This window comes from Hermetia illucens, chromosome 3, assembly GCF_905115235.1.
Source record: "Hermetia illucens chromosome 3, iHerIll2.2.curated.20191125, whole genome shotgun sequence".
NCBI lineage: Eukaryota > Metazoa > Arthropoda > Insecta > Diptera > Stratiomyidae > Hermetia > Hermetia illucens.
In genome coordinates this window covers 76,888,779-76,912,076 of record NC_051851.1, presented here as the reverse complement: position 1 = coordinate 76,912,076, position 23,298 = coordinate 76,888,779, and the positions used below count along the sequence as shown (strand labels likewise).

The 23,298-nt window shown below is 42.3% G+C and overlaps 1 protein-coding gene across 1 annotated transcript in view; it reads right to left on the bottom strand.

The window, feature by feature from the left end:
* The window catches only part of LOC119651964, a 172,369-nt gene that overhangs the window by 5,791 nt on the left and 143,280 nt on the right, over nt 1–23,298 (bottom strand). Inside the window, exons 4-5 of the mRNA XM_038055826.1 lie at nt 18,332–18,465; nt 17,691–17,952 (exon numbers count right to left, since the gene is read on the bottom strand). Of these exons, the coding sequence (XP_037911754.1) occupies nt 17,691–17,952; nt 18,332–18,465 (396 nt within the window). The remainder of the gene's footprint in view (nt 1–17,690; nt 17,953–18,331; nt 18,466–23,298) is intronic.

The following is a 23,298-nucleotide window of genomic DNA, read 5'->3' as shown; positions in this document are numbered from 1 at the left end:
TTTTTACGACCATAGGTTTCTGCAATGGTCATAACATATTATAAATGATATTATGAATATTTTGGATTGTAACCTTTCAAACCAGTTGTGATTGCAGCCTTGCAATTTTCAGAAAAGGGAAACAATGTCAATTTAAGATATTATACTTGCGAATGTCCAAATAGCTCAGTGGTTGGAGCACTAGGCTGTCATACGGAAGGTCGCGGTTCAAATCTCATTGGTGGCAGTGGAATTTGCATCATGATTTGACGTCGGATACCAGTCGACTCAGCAGTGAATCAGGATATTAATCTCGGACGAGCGCAATGCTGACCACATTGCCTCCTAGTGTACCGTTATGGTCTTGAATGAAGTGCTCTAACACACTTCAAGGCCCTGATCCAATATGGATTGTTGCGCCAACGATTATTATTATTATTATCCTTGCGAACAAGGAGGAATTTCAGAACGCATTCTATTAAGATAGGAGATAGGTTGATGGACAGCAACGAACTTTTTCCGAAAATAGAGTCTTTTGTTTGCAGCATATGCGGGTTTGAGTGTAGTAATAGAATCAATGACCACAAATCACAAATGTTCCTACAAAATCATAATGTAAGGAATATGTAGGAAGCTTTCTTAAAAAAAATAATTTCGATATTTCTTACTTACCACTCACCTCTGCCGAGCTTTTGCGGCAAATAAAAAATTGGGAAATTACAAGATGGACGCTTTAGGTATGAAAGCTTTTGTGCATTTCTTATATTATATAAGAATAATCGAACACACATATGTCCCATTTAGACTACTTAGCTCATCATCATCAACGGCGCAACAACCGGTATCCGGTCTAGGTCTGCCTTAATAAGGAACTCCAGACATCCCGGTTTTGCGCCGAGGTCCACCAATTCGATATCCGTAAAAGCTGTCTGGCGTCCTGACCTATGCCATCGCTTCATCTCAGGTAGGGTCTACCTCGTCTTCTTTTTCTGCCATAGATATTGCCCTTATAGACTTTCCGGGCTGGATCATCCTCATCCATACGGATTAAATGTAAATGATCCGCCCACCCTAACCGATTGAGCCGCATTTTATAAACAATCGGACGGTAATGGTATCGCTCATAGATTTCGTCGTTATGTAGGCTACGGAATCGTCCATCCTCATGTAGGGGGCAACAATTCTTCAGAGGATTCTTCTCTCGAACGCGGCCAAGAGTTTGCAATTCTTTTTGCTAAGAACCCAAGCCTCCGAGGAATAACACATCGTTCAATAAGTCCCGGGACTAACTATGAAAACAACATTTTATCGGCAAAATTCTTTATTATTCATCAACATAATCTCCTTCAAGGGATATACAATCATTCCAACGCTTCTCTAACTTTTCAATGCCATGTTTGTAGAACGATTTGTCTTTTGACTCAAAATGAGCCTCAGTAGCAGCGATCACCTCCTCATTTGAGCCAAATGTTTTTCCCTGGAGCATCTTTTTGAGGTCCGCAACGAGCCAGCAGTCGCTGGGGGCCAGATCCGGCGAGTACGGAGGATGAGGAAGCAGTTGGAAGCCTAATTCGTTGAATTTGGTCATCGTTTTGATTGACTTGTGGCACGGTGCGTTGTCTTGATGAAAGATGACTTTCTTCTTCTTCATGTGTGGGCGTTTTTTTCGCTATTTCGGGCTTCAAACGATCCAATAACACCATGTAGTAGTCGCTATTGATGGTTTTTCCTTTTTCGAGGTAGTCAATGAAAATTATACCATTCGCATCCCACAATACGGACGCCATCACTTTGGTGGCCGACTGTTGTGTTTTTGGACGCTTCGGGCGGCTTTCACCGGTCGTACGCCATTCAGCTGACTGCCGACTTGACTCCAGAGTGAAATGGTGAATGCATGTTTCGTCCACTGTCACATATCGACGCAAAAAATCCTTTTTATTGCGAGTAAACAGTGCCAAACAGCTCTCCGAATCATTGATACGTTGGTGCTTTTGTTCCATTGTGAGCAAACGCGGCAGCCATTTGGAAAAAACCTTTTTCATAGCCAATTTTTGGTGCAAAATAGTAAATGCACTACCAGTTGATATGTTCACCATCTTAGCTATCTCACGCACTTTCATTTTGCTTTCACCCATCACATTTTGAGCCCACACTCCCCTATGTTTCATCTAATATCAGAAAGAGACAGTTTCAGAAAGCACTAATCGAGTCCTTTTGTTGGATAACCCACATGACCACATGTTCTCACAAAATTTAGTGACAATCGGTTCAGCCGTTTCCGAGTAAATCCGGTGTGACCGACAGAAAAACAGACAGACCTGTGAGGAGTGGCCGGATGTCCCATCAAGTGTGACCCCAGCTGCCGGATTGGGGCATACCATTGTAAATATGTGTTCATGCACTTTTCTTTTCTGACTGTGCATGGGTCAGTTTTTGCTCATCTCTTATGCGCGAAGGATACCCAGAACACACGGAAGACGTGAGAAGGAGGAAACTTACGGTGGAGGGGCTCCGAATCCTAGTACCGGCGGTCTTTGGGAGTGAGCAAGTGGGCTCCCGGTTGTTGATATCCCTCGATCGCTGTGCCTCGGTGGTGGACAATTTGGCCACCGTGGCATATAATGCTACAAGTGATTTGGATCCGGAGAATGAGGTCTTCAAGCAAAGTACTACTATACCGAGAACACTAGTAACAAAATCGAAGAAAGATGAGTTGAAAGCAGATCGCTGGACGACAAAAATGGCAGCAACACCGACCGCGCATATTCAAGAGGAGCAACACCAGGAGGTACTCCAAGAGCAGGAAAAGGAGCCATTTAGAAGAAGTTCGTCAACTTTGAGATCTCTGTCAATGCCATCAACATCAAAAAAGGTAAAACGAAGGGAAGGTCAATGAATGCCAAATAAGAAGGACTATTTAAAAGTGGTAGCAGTACGGTTAGGACTCATGGAGGGCAGAGCTCTGATCCAGGAGAATCACCCTTCACACAGCTTGGTGCAAAAATAGCTAGCTTGTACGCTGTACGAGTTTATCAAAGATAAGCACAACGAGCACCAAGTCATAAAAAATATGGTAAGTGCTCTACAACAAATCGCAACAGGAACGAAATTCAAAGGACAAGTCGAAATCTGCTGTCCCAAAGGTGTCACAGACCCAGGTGACGCATAATCCTATTGCAATAGACCTGCCACCAAATAAGAGAGTGAGGGAAAAGGATGTGGATTCTTTGGGAAATCAGCAGGCGCCTAAGAGGCAAAAGAGCACATAAATAGTTCCGAAAAAACGGAACTAAAAGCACCGGAGAAAGAAAGCAAAAAATGCCAGGTCCGACAATCGAATTCGCAAAATCCAAGGGGAATGAAAACGGTGGATTGGCCAAGATAGTCTTAAGAAGTCAAAGCTGACCGCGACCTAAAAGATTTAGGCGGGAATGTCAGCGAGATTCGAACTGAAAAAATCCAGCTTGGGAAAAACTGATGACTTCCGAACTCAAATTAAGAACTCACTTGGGGAGAATGTTACAGTACGTACCCAAAAACATCAGGTCTACATACACTGCCTAGATGAAACAGTTCAAGTTGGAAGAGATTGCCGGGGAATCTATTGTGAGTTTGCGGAAAGATGTCAGGCTGGTCTGCTAAAGCCCTGGATGAGCAGACTTTCATAGAGGTGTGGTTCGACCAACCTAATAAAGCAGGCGCTTCTTCGGAAACTGCGGTTCACGTGCCCCAATGCATCGCTAAAGAGTGTGATGCGTCGATGCCGAGGAGCTGCTCATTCCCCAGTAAAGGATCAAATTACTGGTGGAATACTGAACTGACCAGTCTTCGATTAGCCTGTTACCCAGCCAGAAGAGCGGCTCAGAGAGCAGTAGGCAGAATCGACCAAGGGTAAAAAGAGCGCGCTTATAAGTTAACCTTCTACAGAATTACTTGCCTTTTGGACACTGTTGGGAAAATTCTAGAGCGAGTAAACTGCAATAAATTACTCCCGGTTGTTGAGAGCCAAAAAGGCCTCTCAGATCGACAGCATTGATTTTGTAAGCCAAGTCAACCGTTGACGCCATCAAAATGGTTACTGGCTTGGCCGAAGATGCAATCCACAGAAAGGGTAGTACTAGCAAATATTGCGTAGTGGTGCCCCTGGATGTGAGAAATGCATTCAATTTGCCCAATTGAAAGCTAATACGGGAATCTCTGGCGAAGATTGGTATTTAAAAGAACGGAGACTTCCCAATGACACTGATGACGGACCCTAGGAGTACGTTGTCTCTGTGGGTGTCCCAGAGGGATTCATACTTGGCCCACAGCTATGGAGCATAATGCACAACGATGTACTTAATCTCCCCTTTCGGAGGAAGCCTCGGTGATAGGTTACATCGACGAGTTATACTCATGCGAGGTGATCAGTGCTGTTACGAGTTAGCTAGTGAGTTCTGGTCTGATACTTGCGGAAGCGGTCCTCATCATCAAGCGCCGTAAAAGCAATTATGCCCGTATTCAAAGTGGAAATCATATCATCACTTCTAAGCCTGCTATCAAATATTTGGGAGTGATGATAGACGGGTAGCTTAGTTATAAGCAACACGTGCAGTATGCTTATGACGAAGCAGCCACCGCAAGTGTGGCCCTGGCAAGGATGATGCGATCGTGGAAGATCGTGCAGAAGATCAGCTCTAAGAGCGTGCTCGGTCTGCCAATTAACATCTTGGCAGAAGAAATCTGTTCAGGTTTTGTGTGAAACAAAAATAGTTGTTAGAAATGCTGTGGAATATGTAGGGTAAGAAAAGTGCAATTTGTCTTTTAATAATGCACCGCGAAGCGAAAATCGATCTTGCTTTCACTTTAGCTTTCGACACTTACCAGTCCCGGATTAAGGGAGGGGGCTACTCAGTTTTGTCCTCTAATATGTTGCAGTTGGCTTATTCTCTTCTATCTAGCGCCTTGACAATATTTGTCCTGCATTTATCGGTCTTTGCTTTATATCTGCGCAAACATTCAGTTGTGCAAAAAAGTTACTTCTTACGAAAATTCGACATATTTGAAAGCCTGCCCACCTCCTTGTCTTCCAGAAGGCCTTCTGCTGTCAGGAGGTTGTTACACTGAGAGTAATCCAAGATGTAACGAGTCATCATGATTTGCATGTAGTTCTCCGCCCGCTACAGGTAGCAAAGAAATGGTAAGATCCACAGCAATTACAGCAAACAGTTCTAGTTTTCTTTGGTTGTCGAGTGTAGCTCTACGCACTTTTTTAATCTTTCCGATTTCTTTCAACTCATTTGTACATTCATGCTATCATATGGAATGGATTCATAACTTTCTTTTTCACAGAGGTTGCAATAGAAACAATTATTCAATTTCGATATATTCACTTCATGATTCTGAAAAGGCATTCCACATATTTTCAATCGATAATTTTCTTGCTATTTCGGGTAACCGTGCTTACTATGTTTAATTTGAAAGTTTGTTTATTTATTTGATTTCAACTATTTAATCCTAAGTTTCGAAATGCGGAAGCTTAACTATTAGCTCATTCGGTGGAAACTCGGTGCACTTTTTTCCAGTATTTCATCATTCCTAAGACAGTTTCATAAAAATAAATAATTTTCATCAAGGCAGCATTCACCGTTTTTCACCAGCAAACATTTCTTGAAATTGTTTTCAAATTCTTGATTTAAAATTACACTCGTTATGTGCCCGACACTTTTGACCCCCATGCAATGTACCAAACCCAAATGTCAAGTGAAATTGAACGAAATCTTGAAGATTACATCGCTACAACTACCTCTGGCCAATTAAGCCGACGTAGGCTTTTATCAATCATAATTTGCCCATTCTCTGTAGTCGTAGTCAGCAAATTTTCATCGCCGCAGAGCTTTACATGTCGTGTGTCCTTGGTCCTGGACTAACCACCGTCCCCACATACATGTGCAATTAGAGATAGATCTGTGCAAAAATAGGCGATTGTAGGTCACTTTGGATTATCTACCTAAATACGAAAAATGGCTTTTCCACACAAAACGACATCCAGAACATAGGTTTTACCCGGTTGACTGTGGTTCTTGTATTCCAGCCGAGTCCAGGTTCGTGCTACGCCCACAGGACACTTCTGTTTCATCCCTCGCTTTCCACCGTCGAGTTTGTCTTTCTCTTTCAATACCATTAACTCAAATTTGGTTGAGTGAACAATTTTCGGCCACCCCAAATAGACTCTATTGCCCCTAATTGAGTTCAATTGTCTGGAAATATTTCTGGCTTTGGTCTTTTCTCTTTCTCTCTTTCTGTCATTTTTTGGACCGTTTTATTCCCTCTTTGTATTTTCCTGATTGCGAAAATGTTTCAGAGAAATGAGCGAACATTTTTTTGAGAACTGTCAAGCAGAAAGAAACTACAGGCTAAATGACATAGCACAGATATTCCGTGTTAGTTTTTTCATGGGGTTAGGAAAAGGTTACATTTGGGGTACGAAAGTTTTTATGAAGAGAAGGAAACAGTAAATAAAACGTTGACTGATTCTGTACGTTTGCGGTCGCTGGTGAACAAATTTTGTTGTACTCCACTCCAAGTTGTTCCCACCGTACAAGTTGACCTTGGGATGTTAGATTTCTAACGAGGATGTCCTCTGTAACGAAATTACAACCATACTCCCCAAAAGATGGGCATATCAGGCAAGTGGGAGAAGTATTATAACAGAATCATTCATTGGAAAATTATTGAGTTCTCCTTGGGAAGACTATTGAGCTAATAATATTTTATGAATTTATTACCCTGAAAGGATTGTTTGTTGGATCATTTTCAAAAAATGAAATTCTCTGGGTTCTCATACTGAACTTGCTTTCTTGACCAATACGATCACTTGGAAGAGTATCTTTCAATACGCCACGTACCAGCAGCCTAACGATAAGATGACAAGTGTGGTCTTCACTCTGGGCGGTTAATTTCATGACAGAGAAGGGAAAGAGTCGAATAAGAAGGCGGGAAACCGGAAACTGGAAAATTCTGGTATGCAAGGTTTTGTGTATTTCTTATATTATATAAAAATATTTGAGTGGACATTTGTTCCATTTGTTTCATACTTAGCACAGAATGCACATGTATATATTATGTCAGATTATTCGCTTTAGCGTGATTGAGATTAAATAAAATTTTTGTCTGCTATTTGTAGTCTAGCCTAATATTCAAAGTCTTAGAATTTCCTCTGAAGCGACAAATTTGACTTACTATAATAATAATAATGCAAACAATAATACAACATACGCGAGGAACCAGCTTTTTCAGATTTCTCAACGAATGCTAAGAGAGCGTCCAGACAATGCAGTTTTCGGGGATGAAAGCGAAAGAGTATTAGGGTGGACATTGAGGGTTATGCGCCCAGCATGCTGAGTGGATCACCGCCGAAGGCACCCGCCGTGTCAATATGCCTGGCATGAATTTTGCGGATGTTACCGAAGAAAAAGTTCGACGAGCCATAAACAGCTCGAAGAACTGGCATACCTGGCTAATGGATGTCCTACATACATTGATCACAAACTAGTTTTTGCGACAGTCATGAAAGGGTGGCACACCACCTTATCAGTACCTTCATCTGAGGGTGCCAATACCTCAGACCCCATCCATATTCGGATGGGCATCTTCCAGGGGGAATCGCTGAGTCCCCTTTGGGTTGGATGGCATTGAATCCTCTTTAATGTCTACTAAATGATGCTAAAGGGCATGGTTTTGCAATAAAGTATGGCCTACGTGCTAAGTGCGAACTGACACACTTGACGTACTTAGATGACATCAAATTGCTGGTACTGATGACCACATTATAAGTCTGTTGCGAACAGAAGACGTGTACAGCCGTGATATTCAGATAGAGTTTGGATTAGGCAAGTGTCGAAAGGTCATCGCGAGCCGGATGCCGGACATAGCATTGGTGACCTCCACATCGAAGCTTTGGCCGAGACAAATACCTAGGAATCCTGTAAGAAACCCATGCTCGAGTTGGTGATCTGAAGGATGCTCTGCTGTACGAATTCCAGGGACGTGTAAAGCTGGTCGTATCGGGGAAGAGTAAGATAAGCGCATCAAATGTATTCGCTATCCCTTCACTGGTTTATGCATTCGGAATATTGCTGTGGACGAAAATCGATCTGGAAACGCCGGCGGGTACGGACTAATACGTCCAAATTCCAAATGCATCACCCAAACTCTGCGTGGAGCGGAAGAACCTTACTCGTAACATCGGAGGTAGGGTCGTGGTTGACAACGTCATCGCTAAGTCGATTCGCTGCGCGTTTATTTTTACAGCAAAGAGCAGGCGAGTCCCTGGAATGCGGCTGTCTGTAAGGCAGACTGTGGACTGACTCCACTTAACTTGAAGGGTCGATCTTTCAATCCTCTGAGTTGGGTAAAGTCGGACCAAGAGCGGATCGATGAATGGAAGTCGAAAGGAATGCACGGTAAATACGTGAATTGTCTTTGGCAGCCATTTGTCGATTTGCATTTGTCGAGCAGGTGGCTGTGTGGTGGGGAGCTCCTCCTGAGACGGAGTGATGCATGTGTGCCATTCAGGACGGCGTGGTCGCCGCCCGAGTATAAAAAGCTCATTATGAAAGAACGGGTGGGGAACGACCAGTGCAGAATGCGTGGTTCGACGATAGAGACGTTGGACCATCTCATTTCTGGCTACACTGTTACGGCACCGGTGCAATACATTACCAGGCACAATGGTGTATGTAAGATGATTCATCAAAACCTTGCATACAAGCATGGGCTGATCACGGGAACATGTCCGGTTTATCGGTATGAGCCGCAAGCAGTACTTGATAGTTCTGCTTACGGCATGTATTGGGACCGGCAAGTTTTGATTGATCGCACAACAAGCCTGTCGTACTGTTGTTGGGAAGACGCTCCGCGTATATTATTGATGTTGCTATCTCCCCTAATAGCAATATTGAACGGAAATATGTGGAGAAAAAGGTGCACTATGAGGTGCTGGCTCGGGAAATCAAAGAGATTTTGCATCTCGAGCAGGTGGTTGTCGTTCCCATAATATTGTCAGCTACAGGTATTGTACCTAAATTCCGCATGGCTTCCCTTGATGTCCTGGGTCTCTCACACAGTCTGGTTTAAACCATGCCAGAAGTACACCACTCTGCATATGTGCTCGATGTTGCAGGGAGTTCTCGACGGACTCTCCCATATCCCTAGCGGCCACCACCACCAGTGTTCCTTTATTTTTTATTCTGTTATTCGATCTTCTGAGTGGAGTGTTTCCACAAAACAAGACCTTATTAGAATCGGTCTGTCTGTCTGTCTGTCACACCAGATTTATTCGGAAACGGCTGGACCGATTGTCACGAAAATTAGTGAGAGTATGTGATCTGCTGTTCCCTTTACATGCAGTGCCATTTTCTGTTAATCTTAAAGGGGGGTTCCCCATACTTGTGAATGGAGGGTGCAATTTTATTTTCACAGAATGTGACCATGTGGGGTATTAAAAGAAAGGGCTCAATTATTACTTTTCGAAACTGGTTCCATATTTGATATCGAGTGAAATATAGGGGAGCGAGGGCTCAAAATATGACCGTCAAACAGTCTAATAGGTCTCGTTCTCAGAACCTATCCAACCGAAAAATCTGAAAAAATTACAATAGTGGATCTCTAGGAAATCTAGGCCTCAAAATACATCTGGTTCCAACATCTGCACAAATAAGTTTTTTTTGTTGGGAGTAGGGTGGGTTTACGTACAGAGTGTTGGACTCCCGCAACAGCACGCTGGCGGACTACCAACTGTCATCAGAGAACTAGCGCATTACTTCAGGCTAACCCTCCCGCTCTCCCGGCTTTCGGAGCCTTCTAGTCAAGGAATTCCTTTCACCGACGAGAGGGGAGGGGAGGAAGGGAGTTGTTGTTAGTTAAGGGAACCCGTTACCGTCCGATCCCTTCGCCGGTCGAGTTCAATCTTCTTCGCAATAAGAAGAGCCCGAACATAATGCGCAATACGATTCCAGCTGTCAGCGCTCTTCAGCATCTTTCTAACAATGTTGTCTGGAGAGAACTCCCTTGTGTCTGCATAAAGCTACTGGCGAAGGCCGTCCCACCTCTCGCAAGAGAAAAAGGTGTGTTCAGCGTCGTCCGCACTCCATTGCAGAACACGCAATCAGGAGATCGCGCCTTCCCAATCCTGTGCAGGTAAGACTGAAAACCTCCATGCCCACTTAGAAGTTGGGGCACAAATAAGGTTAATAATAGTATATTTCCATATTTTAGAAATTTACGGGGCAACCCCCCTTATGTCACAGAAGTACAAAATGACATGGGTGCAAGGGATAACATAATGCACAATTTGGTTAAATTTGCAGAAAATCCAATTATTATTAATAAAGTTATAGTTTGAGCCTAAGCTAAGTCCTAAGTCCTAAGGGACTTAGGATCCCTCACTATCCTAAACAATAATTTAGCTTCAGCCTAGCTTAGGCTCAAACTATTGCCGGTTTCACTTGGATATAATTTGCACCCTTGGAGTGTTTTTCCGAATATATAAAGGAGCGTTTTCCATCTGTTGCCACTTACGGTCACGCTGCTCCCATGGCAGAGGTGAGGCAGCGTCTGACGAAACCGTTAGTCCCTGTTTATGAAGGATTATGTTGGATTTGTAGCTATATACGGATAGAAAAATGTACGTTGAAGTTTCTTACATAAGATGAACACAAAACCTTTATGCCCGAAGGGCGAGCTTCCGGTATTCCGACTTGTTTTATTTTTGGGAAGACCACACATTATTAAGTGAGGGCTTATGGACGACTGCGAAAAGGAGGAGCTGAAAGAAAAATGGAGGTATTGGACCACATTTAATAGGAATGAGAAGGTACATTCTTTTTGGTAGTTAAGGGGAGTTCTATTTTCATGGAAAGTGTATGGACTGTTAGCCGGTGGTTCGCCGCTGTAGTCTGAATTTTGAATCGAAACTTGAGGATGATATTATATGGTGTGCTTCGGATTTTGTTAAAGTGAACTCGAAAACGAATAGTGTTGTTTTCGTGATGTAGTCTCCGCAGGACATAAGCGTTGCGCACTTGAGAAAAAAGGTTGAAATATTGCCCGGAGGATGTCCTGCAACAATGCAAGCAGAACTTTATAATGGGGACAATCGCGTTTGAAAACTAAACAACAATGACCCATTAGCAGGATCGTTCCCAATTGGAGATGAAAGTCGTTTTCTCGTCATCGATAATTTGCAACTGTTTACTGAATATTTCGGAAATTCGATTTAACCGAAGAGACATACGACCAGAAGAAAAAGCGAGTTAATCGTGATATTTCACAGCAATTAGAAAGGAGATTCTTTCTGTAGTTGACTGGTATTGTACTTCCAAGTTTTATTTTATTTATATTTCTTGAATTTTCGTTTTTTTTTATTCCCTTATTTATTTTATTTTCTTTCCTTTATGAATGAATTATGAATTATTATTTACTTTTCGATTTCGTTTTATTATATTCAAGGTTTTTGTTTTGATATTGGTTAAATAGAGAATGAATTTCAATTAATTTCTTTTGATTTGAGGACTTCCTTTCCCCTCACCTCTAATCCTCAAAAAATTTCTTTTTAAAAGTGAATCTTAAAGGCCGTACCTCACAATACATCTGAGGCTGGCGGACCATCGATTGAGGATGTGTTTTTTAAAGTTTTGTTTGCAAAAAGAAACCTTATTAAAATTGATTGAATGTCTTTTTGTCAGTCCGTCTATCTGTCTGTCACACGCAATTTTCTCAGCAACGACTAAGCCGATCGACCCAAAATTTGGTAAGAAGGTGGGAACTGTGAACGTCCACACATGCAGTGAGTGATATCTGTCTGCGTTGAGATTAAGAGGGGGTCCTCATACATGCAAAAGCGGGGTGGAAAATGTTTTTCCACCCAATATAGTCATGTTGGGTATCAAATGAAAGATCTCGATTAGCACTTTTCGAAGCACTTTTTGACATTTGCTAGAAAGGCGTGGAGTTGGAGGGGTGGAAAGTGATTACTTTAACGGACCCATTCTCAGAAACTGCCCAACCGGATAATCTGAAATAAATCATGAAGCTGTCTCTGTATAGTGTCCAGGTCTCAAAGTACTCTCCATATCGATATCTACTCAAATTAAGTTAATAATAGTATATTATCATATTTTTGGGGAAATTGAGTAAAACCCCTCTTAAGTTTATCGTTATATGAGTAACTATTATTATTATATGTTATCCCTGTCTTTGATCAAAATCATACTATTATTAACAAAGTTACAGTAGTTCAAAGTTTACTTTACCGTGTAAATTTACTGCAACTAAATATAGATATCACACTAAACTGAGCAGTCTGACATGCTAAATTTTTATACGTAACGGGCTTGTTTATTTTTGAATTTCAGTTATAACAGGCGTGTTGGTTATTTCGACAGGTCGCGCGAATACGCCGTTTGTTCATTTTTTTAGGACCCGGTGTGGACTTATGCATGGGGAGGACACGTTGATTTTTATAAAATGACACGTGAGGGATAGAAGTAATCGAAGGACCCCCACATTCCCGAGCCTGGCTAGCACAGAGGCCTGCAAACACGTGAGGGGCTTCGATATTTCCGGGCGGACCTTCACGGTCAATTTCTCCATTTTTTAAGGTTTTGTGTACAACAAAACTTCATTAAAATCGATTTACCGACTGTCTGTCTGTCACACGCACTTTTTTCGGATACGATTGACGATTGACACCAAATTTAAGGGAAAGGTGAGAATTGTGAACGCTCACGCATACAGTGTGTTTCATAATTCTACGTCAAATTTAGGGGCAGGGGGTTCACATACATGCAAAAGGGGTGAGTAAGTTTTTTTCTTATCAAATATGGGATATCAAATGAAAAGTCTGTGTTAGTACTTTTTGAAGCTGGTCTTAGTTTTGTCATTTGTTGAAAAGGTGCGGGTTGCAGGGGTGTCGAAAGCGATAAATGGTCATTTATTTAACGGACTCATTTTCAGCAACTACTTAACCGAAAAATTTAAAAAACAAAACAACTGGCTGCTTATATTTGGTGTCTAGGCTCTAAAATACCCCAAATATCGATATCTGTTCAAATAAAGTTAATCATAGTATATTACTATAATTTTTAGTAATTGGCTGCAAAACCAGCATGATCCTACCAAGTTTGATGGAAATCGCTCTATTGCTAACGAAGTTATAATAGATCAAAATTGTCTCTTCTTTGCACATTCATGACTTTGAATGTCAATATCACTTGAAAGTGGATATTTTCACACAATACTATATATGCATATATTACGTGCTACGTACTAATGGGACAAATGCACACTCAAATGTCTTTATAAAAGGAATAGATAAAACCTTTCATACCTGAATCGTCACGCTTTCGGCTTCCCGACTTGTTTAGTTTTTGGGATAGCTCTCACCCTTGGTCGTCTGCGGCTACTCAGGATGATCTTTTAATCATCGCCAATCATTTTTGATCATTTCAAGCGCAGCACCCTCAATGTTTACTTATTCCCTACAACATAGCCGCCAACGAGGAACAGACAGCATTCTGAACTCGTTTAATTCTCACTCATAATACACTCATCGAAACATGAACATGAAAATTTTAATTACAACTGTTTCACTCAACAGGAATTATTGTTCCAAAACAGCTGCATTACAACAATTTAGTTTTCAAGGAAACGAAAGTACATCTAACTACACTTCGCAAAACTGCCACTCGTTGGATTCGCTATAGTTTGGAAATAAAATTTAGATTGTGTAATATCTAACACGCGTGATTGAATTCTTGACTTGAAAGCAACGTGCGTATTTCAAAAAGAGTCAAGCTTGGTCGATTCATCTCGTTTAAGGTCAATGCCGTGAAGTCTGCCCTTTTGCTTCTACTTCCTTATCGTATATTCTACGAAAGCCTCATTTCGAGCTTCATTTGCACTGGAAAATTTTGTATTTAAAATATGTCCGATTCTCATTGCTTTTAGAAGCACTTTTCGTCGCACCAAAAACCCCTCTACCCAGGGCAAGCTTTCTTGATGCCCTTCAGGCATGTACGATTCAGAGTTTTCAAACGATCTTCTTTCGTCACGTTTTACTGCCAACAAATTAATTGAATTTTGCCCAATCTACCTGCAATTCACTCTGGATTGCGTCTTGCATTATAGTCAGAATACTAAGACATGAGACTGGTCAGTCTGTAATCTTTTTAACATATCGGAAGCACGAATTGTTAAGCCAATTGCGGGCGCAGCCCAGTAATGAAAGTAGCTGAAGTGATAAAATTAAATAGGATTGCAATTGTTACTTTTTCAGCAAATACGAGTATGTTAATCGGTCACATGAAAATCTGTTTAAGCCTTAACTTGATTCTGCATATTACCAGATGACTTAGTTCCTACGTGAGCGAACGCTAATATGACAACTATGAAGTTTCCCCTTTTGCCCTTAACCTAATATAAGATGTCGTATTTAAATTGACCGTTGTTCGACCTCCTATCCTGCGTCGTCGAGCTTCACCAAGTTTTTCTCACTACAAGGAAGAAACTTTATAATATGTAGATATCATTGGAGTATATTTCATTTTCGTGGTTTCATCGAATTGTCAGCAGGTGTGTTTGACCAGCCCGTCACTTCATTTATAGATTAATAAAACTGTTTTGAATGGTGATTCTGAATTTATTATGGTTGATTCACTAAGAAAAACTATTTTTTTAAGGTTTTGTTTGTCAAACAAAACTGCAAGTGGAGACTGTAACAGTTTTGTCAAGAGAAGTTGAAGCTGTTCCCTTTCATTTCCAAATCTCGGACATACGAGGAGCATGTGGTCTGGGCCATCGTATTCGCTTATACAATCAGGGCAGAGTCGTGTCCAAAATGATGTAAATATCTACGGTGTCCACCATGCTCAGTTAGAAACTGGGTCAAGTGATAGTGGACATCTCTCCAGTTACTCATCATCCAAAGCTGGATATTTGCAATCAGCATGTGCGTCCACCTCCCCTTGTCAAAATTGTCACAAAGTTCCTGCCATATCCTGGTTGCGCGTACTCACTCTTCCCGTCGTCGATCGTCGAAATCTGCTTCATCTGACGGAATGCGAAATGCGCTAACGATTTTTCTCCTACATGCCTGAACATTAAACTGCATATAGTAAAATGGATGAATACACTCTGGCTAACAACAGCCTCCTCGGTGATTTGGTCCTTCAATGTTGGACATTCTGCAAGTTAACGCAGCCACAACTTTCACTGCTTTCTCGCCCGCGTAGCTCAAGTGTTCCGTGAAGGTCAATCGATGAACCAGTATAAGGCCGAGGTATTTAATGAAAGGTTTGGACTCTATCACATATTACCCTACACGAAACCGTAGAATTTCTTTAAGTTTACGGCTGCTGAATAATACTGTCTCAGTTTTGGGTTCCGCCAACTCTAACCCATGTGGCACCAACCAATCCTTGATCAGACTAACCGATGTCTCACATACCCAGATAGCATCGTCCTGGTGTTTGTTTATTACAACAATTGCAAGATTGTCCGCATAGCCGATAAGAGTAGCTTGTCGCCGGAGTTTCATGCATAGCACATGGTCATACATCACGTTCCAGAGCAGTGGGCCCAGCACTGATTCGGTTATCAAATATTCAATTGGGAGGAGAAGAGCTTCCATTCCATGAAATAATTCCTGATGATTAGTTGAATATACGTGGCTGGCTCAAGGATTTTATTATATGCTGTCATTGCGCTAAGTTTTTTTAAGTATTTTTGGTACCGCCCTGCCAGCTTATATCTGCAATTGCTTCCTCTGCCAGATTGACTACTGCATTGAAAGCAGTCATTGTTGATCGGCCGGCGCGGGAACCGTATTGTTGTTTGGACACCTATCTTCTCTACAAGTTGAGGCGGCCTGTTGCATATAATGTGCTTGAGCAACTTTTCCATACTGTCCAGTAAACAAATGGAAGGATACGACGATGGCTCTCCATGTGGTTTACCAGTCTTTGGTAATAGCACCAGCATTTGCTTTTCCACTGAGTCGGGAAGGTGCCCTCTTCCAAGCAGGTATTCCGTCGAGCACGGGTGCTTTTTAGCCCCTACCTTTTCCCAGGTAATGGTAAGCTCATCCTCTGTTATACTTGGGATATCCGTTGTGGGATCCTCTCTTTCGACCACAATAGTGCATTGTGCTGTGTGAATATAGTGGTCACCATTCTTCACAATAAAACTGAACACTTTATTTGCGGGGTCCTGCTTCTTTTAACTTAGCTATTACCACTCTATAGGCTCCTTCCGATGGGTTGACGTCAGCCTCTTTGCAGAGTTCTTTAAAGGAATGGATGCAGATAGCCTTCCGCAGCTCTTTTCGCTTATTTTTGTACTTCGCCTTTCTCTATGCAATTTCCTGCTCATCATTTACGCGTTGCTAATTTCTTCTCGCTTACAGGCAAATGGCACGCTGTCGTTTGACTTCTGCGTTCCCCCACAGTTTCGGTAATTCGTGATCGTTATTTCTGCGCCTTGGCATAGAGGTATCACAGGATGTGACCATGTTTCTGACAATTTGCTCAGATTTTTCACTCGCTTTACCAGTTAGTGTGGAACTATCCTTAAATAGGTCAGCGAACATTTCCGCGACAAACATCTTTGAACTCCACTGCTTCGTCCGGCATGACTTTAAGCCTTTCAGATGTTGAATTCTCCTGTTCGCCATTACAATAAACAGTATAGCTTGATGGTCGCTATGCGTGTAGTATTCACTAACTCGCCAGGTAATGTCCTTCATTAACGTACTGCTTTCGGAGGCAATATCTTCCACTGAACCTATCCACCCTTTCCGGAAAGTATAGGTTTTAGCAAGAACAATGGCAAGCGAAGAAAAAGCTTCCAGTAATATGAGGCCCTGTTATAGCCTTGGCCCCCCACCGGGAAGGCCATGCGGCTATGCGTGTTTACAGGAATTGCTTCCCTATTGACAGCTGGTCTAATCATTGAAAAGTGATATTTCTGTAGATTATTTTTTAAGGTGCTGCATACCAAAAGATGAATAAAGCTACGTAATATTCAGTTGACTACTGCATGACAGTTTGTCATTTTATTGTAAACGGGGTGAATGAGGGTTTCCATCAATCTTTCTCAGTTTATTCACTTTTCACATTCACCGGGTGAAGAGGTAAATAACCTTCTTTATAAAGCGGGTCATGCTAATGGTGGTGAAAATCAAAAGATAATGCAAAGTCATGAACACTAAATGTTAGAGATGAAAATAATACATGGAAAGTGAGTGTTATCGTTCAATAATTCATCAGTTTTCCCTGCACAAACACATCTGCTGATTAAGTGCTTTGGATGGAATTAATATGGAAAGTTGAATAACCTATCAGAATGATGACGCCTTGTGTAGTGTTGATTGTGATATCTAATATCTACAGATAGTTACGACAAGTCTAAGTGTAGCTAAGTGCAAAAAAGACGTGATAGATAATGTGACTTTCAAAGTGAACAACCTGTCTTCTAAAAATGTTGTATCTTTCCATAGTTTTGTGACTATACCCTAATTTCTTAAATAATTACGTTTCGGCTTATGTTACAAAAGCTCGAAAGCCTTCAGATAAAGTCTCAACCGAATTTCAGTCCTTAAATGCGAAATTAATTAGAAATAAAAAGCTACTTTAAATAATGGAATAATGAGATCTCCCTGACGACTAGCTTACCTGAATTCCTCGACGTTATCAGCTTCGAATTTCTTAGATTATCATCCCTAATAATGTACGATTTCGTCTCCTTCTCACGCCGCAGAAATCCAATATCATTAATATCGGCCACACACTTGAGTTTGAGGATATCCCTCGAATACATCATGTCTCGATGTTTATCGAAAACAAATCGAAGCTCTAAACTCCTCAGTCGTACGGCGAATCCGTCATTTGTCGTCATTGTTGTCTCCTGCATGGGCTGAACCATGTCTGACGTTGCCTAAATTGAATGAATACAGAGTTCATTTTAGAGGACGTGTGGGATATCTTTTTGTGTAGAAATGTGTATGTGTAGATATGAGCTAGCAACACTAGCATTAAAATGTTTCTTGCCAAGCAGTTTTGCTCAGAGTTGTTATTTCAAAGTTTTAATCGGGTTTTATTACATAAACTTTCCAATGTTGATTCTGAAATCTGCGGCAATTTAATTCCTTCAAAAACAATTTCCTCAAAAGAAACTCTCGTAATCAGATTTGAATAGATGCTGGAAGTGATAGTAACTGTATCTACAGAAGTGTATCTTTAACTCAGTAGTCCAGTATTCGTCGGGGCAATTGTTCAATATTAACAGGTGAAAGATACAAAACTGTTAGCTATACCTTTTCATCGTTTATGTACCACGTCAGTGTGGCCGCAGGACTGGACCAATCCGATGAACAATTGGCGACGATGAAATCGTTCACTCTGTATGTCCTGTTCACTCCATTTATCAAGGGTTCGTGTTGAGGCAAAGCTGTGAACACAACAGGAGAAATGAAGATTTATATTTAGTCAAAGGTGAGGGTTTAAAAAGGCAATAAATTTAATTTTTTTTAGAAAAAAGAAATAAGAACTTTTTTATGTTGACCTTTATATTTGTATACTTCACTATCAATCGGTTGGCATTTTAGCTAGACCCAGTACACGAAGGTTGCGATGGGGTGTGTAACTGCTTTGCTTTACTTTGAAGACCTGTATTACTCACGAATTCCTTCACAAAGGTCTTCAATTTTTTTTAAAAGGATTACCTTCGTACCATTTTGTTTTGTCCTATATCTGAGCCTCCTTTGTATTGGGGATATTATGAAAATTCGTTGTAAATACGTGGGCAACATTTTGCTAACTTAAATTTTTTCCAAAATGATTTCATTTTCTTGTTTGTTCAACTTTGGTTTTGCTATTTAATTGAAAAAGGGCTACGCGGTCTCTACAATTTTTGACTAGGTAAAATGTCGCTGAGTCTATTGCATACGAATCATCTTGCCGTTGGATTTCGAAACTGGTGTTCACCGGAATACGCTTTCGACCAGGCCTTATACTGGTGGACTGCGCGACGGAAGATACCGCAGAATAGATTAGAATCATAGTTCCTAGATTGCCAAGCTGGGAAGCGGTGGAACTGTCAACATGTGCTGGGGATGATATACCAGGAGCCCACATGGTGACAGTTTTTCTGTCAAAAGCCGCGGCAATAGAAACGGAAGACCTGATGGGCCTCCTAATCGTTCAGAATGAAGATCTCCATACCCGGCTATGGAGAGTCTTCATAAGCAAGGTGGAGGGCAAGGGTAATTTCCTCACGATCGGGGTAGATGACTGATCCCTGGAGGCAATTAAATGTCGGAGTTGCCATATCAACTACCGCATCTGCACAGGGAAAAGCCGAGGAAAGATACCTCGGAGAAGACACCGGGTGAAAAACATATTGAGGTTCCTGAAGAAGTCTCGAAAGCCATAGAGGCGGAAAGGACTGGATTAACCAGGGAACTAGACCTGCTGCCCAGTGAAGAGCAGAAGCTGGACGAGCTAGACCTAGGACGCCTAGGGCTCAGGGTGGACAGCAGTGCGCAGGAAAGCGCCATGTTGGAGGAGCAGGGTGACATTCCGACAGTGGAGAAGAGCTCCAAACAATAACGGAGCCAATGGCCAGCACTAAGATAGCCCAGATAAACCTCCACCATGCGAAAGCTGCATCTGTAGTGATTACAAGGGCAAGTTCTAAGGAGAACATTGGAATAGTGCTGGCTCAGGAGCCTTGGGTGTACCGGGGGCAGATTCGCGGTCTACAGAGAGGAAGCATGCAGGTAATTTGGAGCTCCTCTTGTGAAAAACCAAGAGCTTGCAAAATTTTTAAACGTAATTTAAAATACATATGTCTTTCAGAGTTCTTAACTGGGGACCTTGTGGCTATCCAAGTCTCATTGGAAGCCGGGAGGAGCACTCGAGAGGCAGTTATGACATTGGGACACTTCCCAGGAGATGAAATTCGGGCTCCACCGAACAAGTTGCAAAACTGACGAAGTATTGCGAGAAGAGGGCGTTACCACTTCTTCTCGGTTGCGATGCCAACGCCCACCACGAAGTCTGGGGAAGCAGCGACACCAATCGTAGAGGTGAGTACCTTCTTGAATTCATTCTTAACAATAAGTTAGAAATATAAAACGTAGGGAACACTCCAACATATGTGACCAGCACCAGAGAGGAGGTACCAGATATAACTCTAGGAAATACCCTAATGAACGGAATGGTCAGAAATTGGAGGATGTCGGATGAACCCTCAATGTCTGATCAAGACGGGAAAAAGTGGTCTTTATTTCGAAAGCGAGTAAAAAGGATCCTTTTCACCCTAAATCTTTCAGACCAATTTGCCTAACATCGTTCGTACTCAAAACAGTGGAGAAGGTCAAAGACAACTATATTAGAACTAACGTTCTAAAGCGTAATCCCCTACATCACCGTCAGCGCGCTTACCGGGCAGGACGGTCAACTGAAACCGCTCTGTATCAGCTGACAGAGGTACTACGGGATACCATAGAAACAAAAGAAATTGCACTGTGCGCGTTTTTGGATATCAAAGGAGCATTCGACAACACATCGTACACAGAGACACAAGATGCCCTGAGCCGCAAAGGAGTGCGATACACCCTGGAAACCTGGATGGGCAAAATCCTAGAAAGCAGGCAAATAGAAGTACCGACAGGTACAAATTCACGAACACCACTCAAGGCTGTCCACAGGGTGGGGTACTATCGCCGCTGATGTGGAGTATGGTGGTGGATGAACTCCTGGACGTGTTAACAAATACTGGAATGCAAGTCCAGGGTTACGCGGACAATATTGTTTTAATCTATAGGAGCAAATGTGAAGATACCCTATTTGATAGAATCCAAATTGGACTTAGGGTTACTGGTGCCTGGTGCAGGAAGGTGGGACTGCGGATCAACCCAGCCAAAACCACCATAGTACCATTCACTAGGAGGCGTAAGCTTGATCACCTGAGAGCCATAACATTACATGATATGGAGGTGAAACGAGAAGCAGAGGTCAAATATTTGGGAATTTCGCTAGACCAAAAATTACTCTGGAAGACACATATCGGAAACACTTGTCGGAAAGCCACGAGGGATCTGATGACTTGCAGATCCATAGCAGGAAAAAAATGGGGTTGCAGCCCGAAAATACTACTTTGGATATATACTGCAATAGTAAGGCCAATGATTACCTATGGAGCGGTAATCTGGGCAGAAAGAACCGAACTCCACACACAAGCCAGGAAATTACATAAGCTCCAAAGGCTGGCTTGCGTGTGTATCAGTGGGGCAATGAGGACATGCTCAACGGCATCCCTGGAGGTCCTTCTGGGATTAACCCCTCTCCATCTGCACATACAGATGCAGGCAAGGAGGGCAATATTCAGGATGGCCGGTAGTATGAGTGAGTCGGGGAGCTGCCTAAATCGAAGGCAAATTGATATTCTTTCTAGGCGGTATCCCGAATTACTGATACCAAGGGATAACATGGCAACCAGGTTTCACTTCGATAATAAGTTTGAAACACGTTGGAATAACAAGGCAAACTGGGAGAGCGTGGCTGCGACATACGGCTTAAACCAGCAACTGATTACTTGGTACACTAACCGATCCCTCACAGCAGAGGGAGCGGGTACCGGTGTCATTGGTCCAAGGAAAGGTCTGCATATTCCAGGTAGAAATATACGCCATAGAGAAATGTGCCTCCTTTAATCTACAAAGGAACTATAGGGAGCAGAACATAGCTATTCTCACCGATAGTCAAGCAGTGATCAAGGCACTTAGGTCCAACCAGATGAACTTTAAACTGGTATGGGAACGCCTTGAGAGACTGAATACACTCGGCTCGTCCAACAAGGTCTGGATACTTTGGGTATATCCTGGAACGCAGGGGATGGAAGGCAACGAGGCTGCGGACGAACTAGCCAAGAAGGGAGCAGGGACGCCTTTACACGGGTCAGAATCTTTCTGTGGAATCGGATTACAGTTTCATGGCTATGAATCTAAGAAATGAAGAGGAACGGTTGAGGGAACTATTCTGGGTGGGCTTACCAGGGATGGAGCAGTCCAGGCTGCTTATTGGGGGATACAAACCGATGTGCTCAAAGGATTGCTTAAACCTCATCAAAAAGAGCCTCCGAATCATAGTGGGAATTCTTACCGGTCAACTATAACCTAGGGGAGCTAGGGATATCTACGGACACTGCCTTCAGGTTTTGTGAGGAGGATGACGAAACCTCTATACACGTCCTGGGACAGTGTCCGGCACTTGTGCAAAGTAGGTCGAGGCGTCTGGGAGAACACATACTAAAGTTCCTAACGGTTATAGGCCTGCTTGAGATACTATGATCAATAGGTACACTATAACCAGTAAAAGGGGCACAATAGGTCTTCAAGGACGCGGTGCGACTTTCCCTTAACAGAATAATAATAATAATCTTGGCGTTTGCTATTGGAAATTGCGCATGGTCAGTTTCCAACCCTTTCCTTTTTTCATGATATAGCTTTTCCATCATTTCCATGGGGGGAGGGGGCGGAGGGGCGAATGGGTAGCTACATAAATATAATCCCTGGCCGCCCTTATTTCGGCAAAGGCGATTCTAGAGTGGTGAATAAACGTTAGCGGCGACTAGGGCATACTCTAATACAGAAACCGCTGAATCCGGCAGGAGGTAAAATTGCACCCTCCCATACGCAACGAAAACAAGTCGGGAAAGCGAAAGCTGGACGCTTCAGATTTTTTGTTGCCTTATGTAATAGACTTCCAGTTCATGACAGTTCCGCTTGTACACTATTAAAAATTAAATTGTTCACCATTTTTCAAGACCAATTCATACAGATTGTTTGATCTAAGAAAAAGTGTATCGATAATAATACGCCTCAAGCTAGTATTTGAAAGTTATTAGCAAGTGCGAAGAAGTTTACCAAACATAGCTAGAAATCAGTCGAAAAACAGACGTTTCGTTCAACCGAACATGTCCTTTCACCATCAACGGCGCAACAATCGGTATCCGGTCTAGGTCTGCCTTAGTAAGGAACTCTAGACGCCATCGCTTCATCTCAAGCAGGGTCTAGCTCGTCTTCTTTTTCTAGATATAAATAGATATTGCCCTTATAGACTTTCCGGCTGGACCAGCCTCATCTATGCGAATTAAGTGACCCGTCCACCCCAAACTGTTGAGTTGGATTTGATTCAAAACCAGATGGTCGTGGTATGTATAGATTTCGTCGTATAGAGGCCGAAAATTCTTCGGAGGATTCTTCTCTCGTATGCGGCC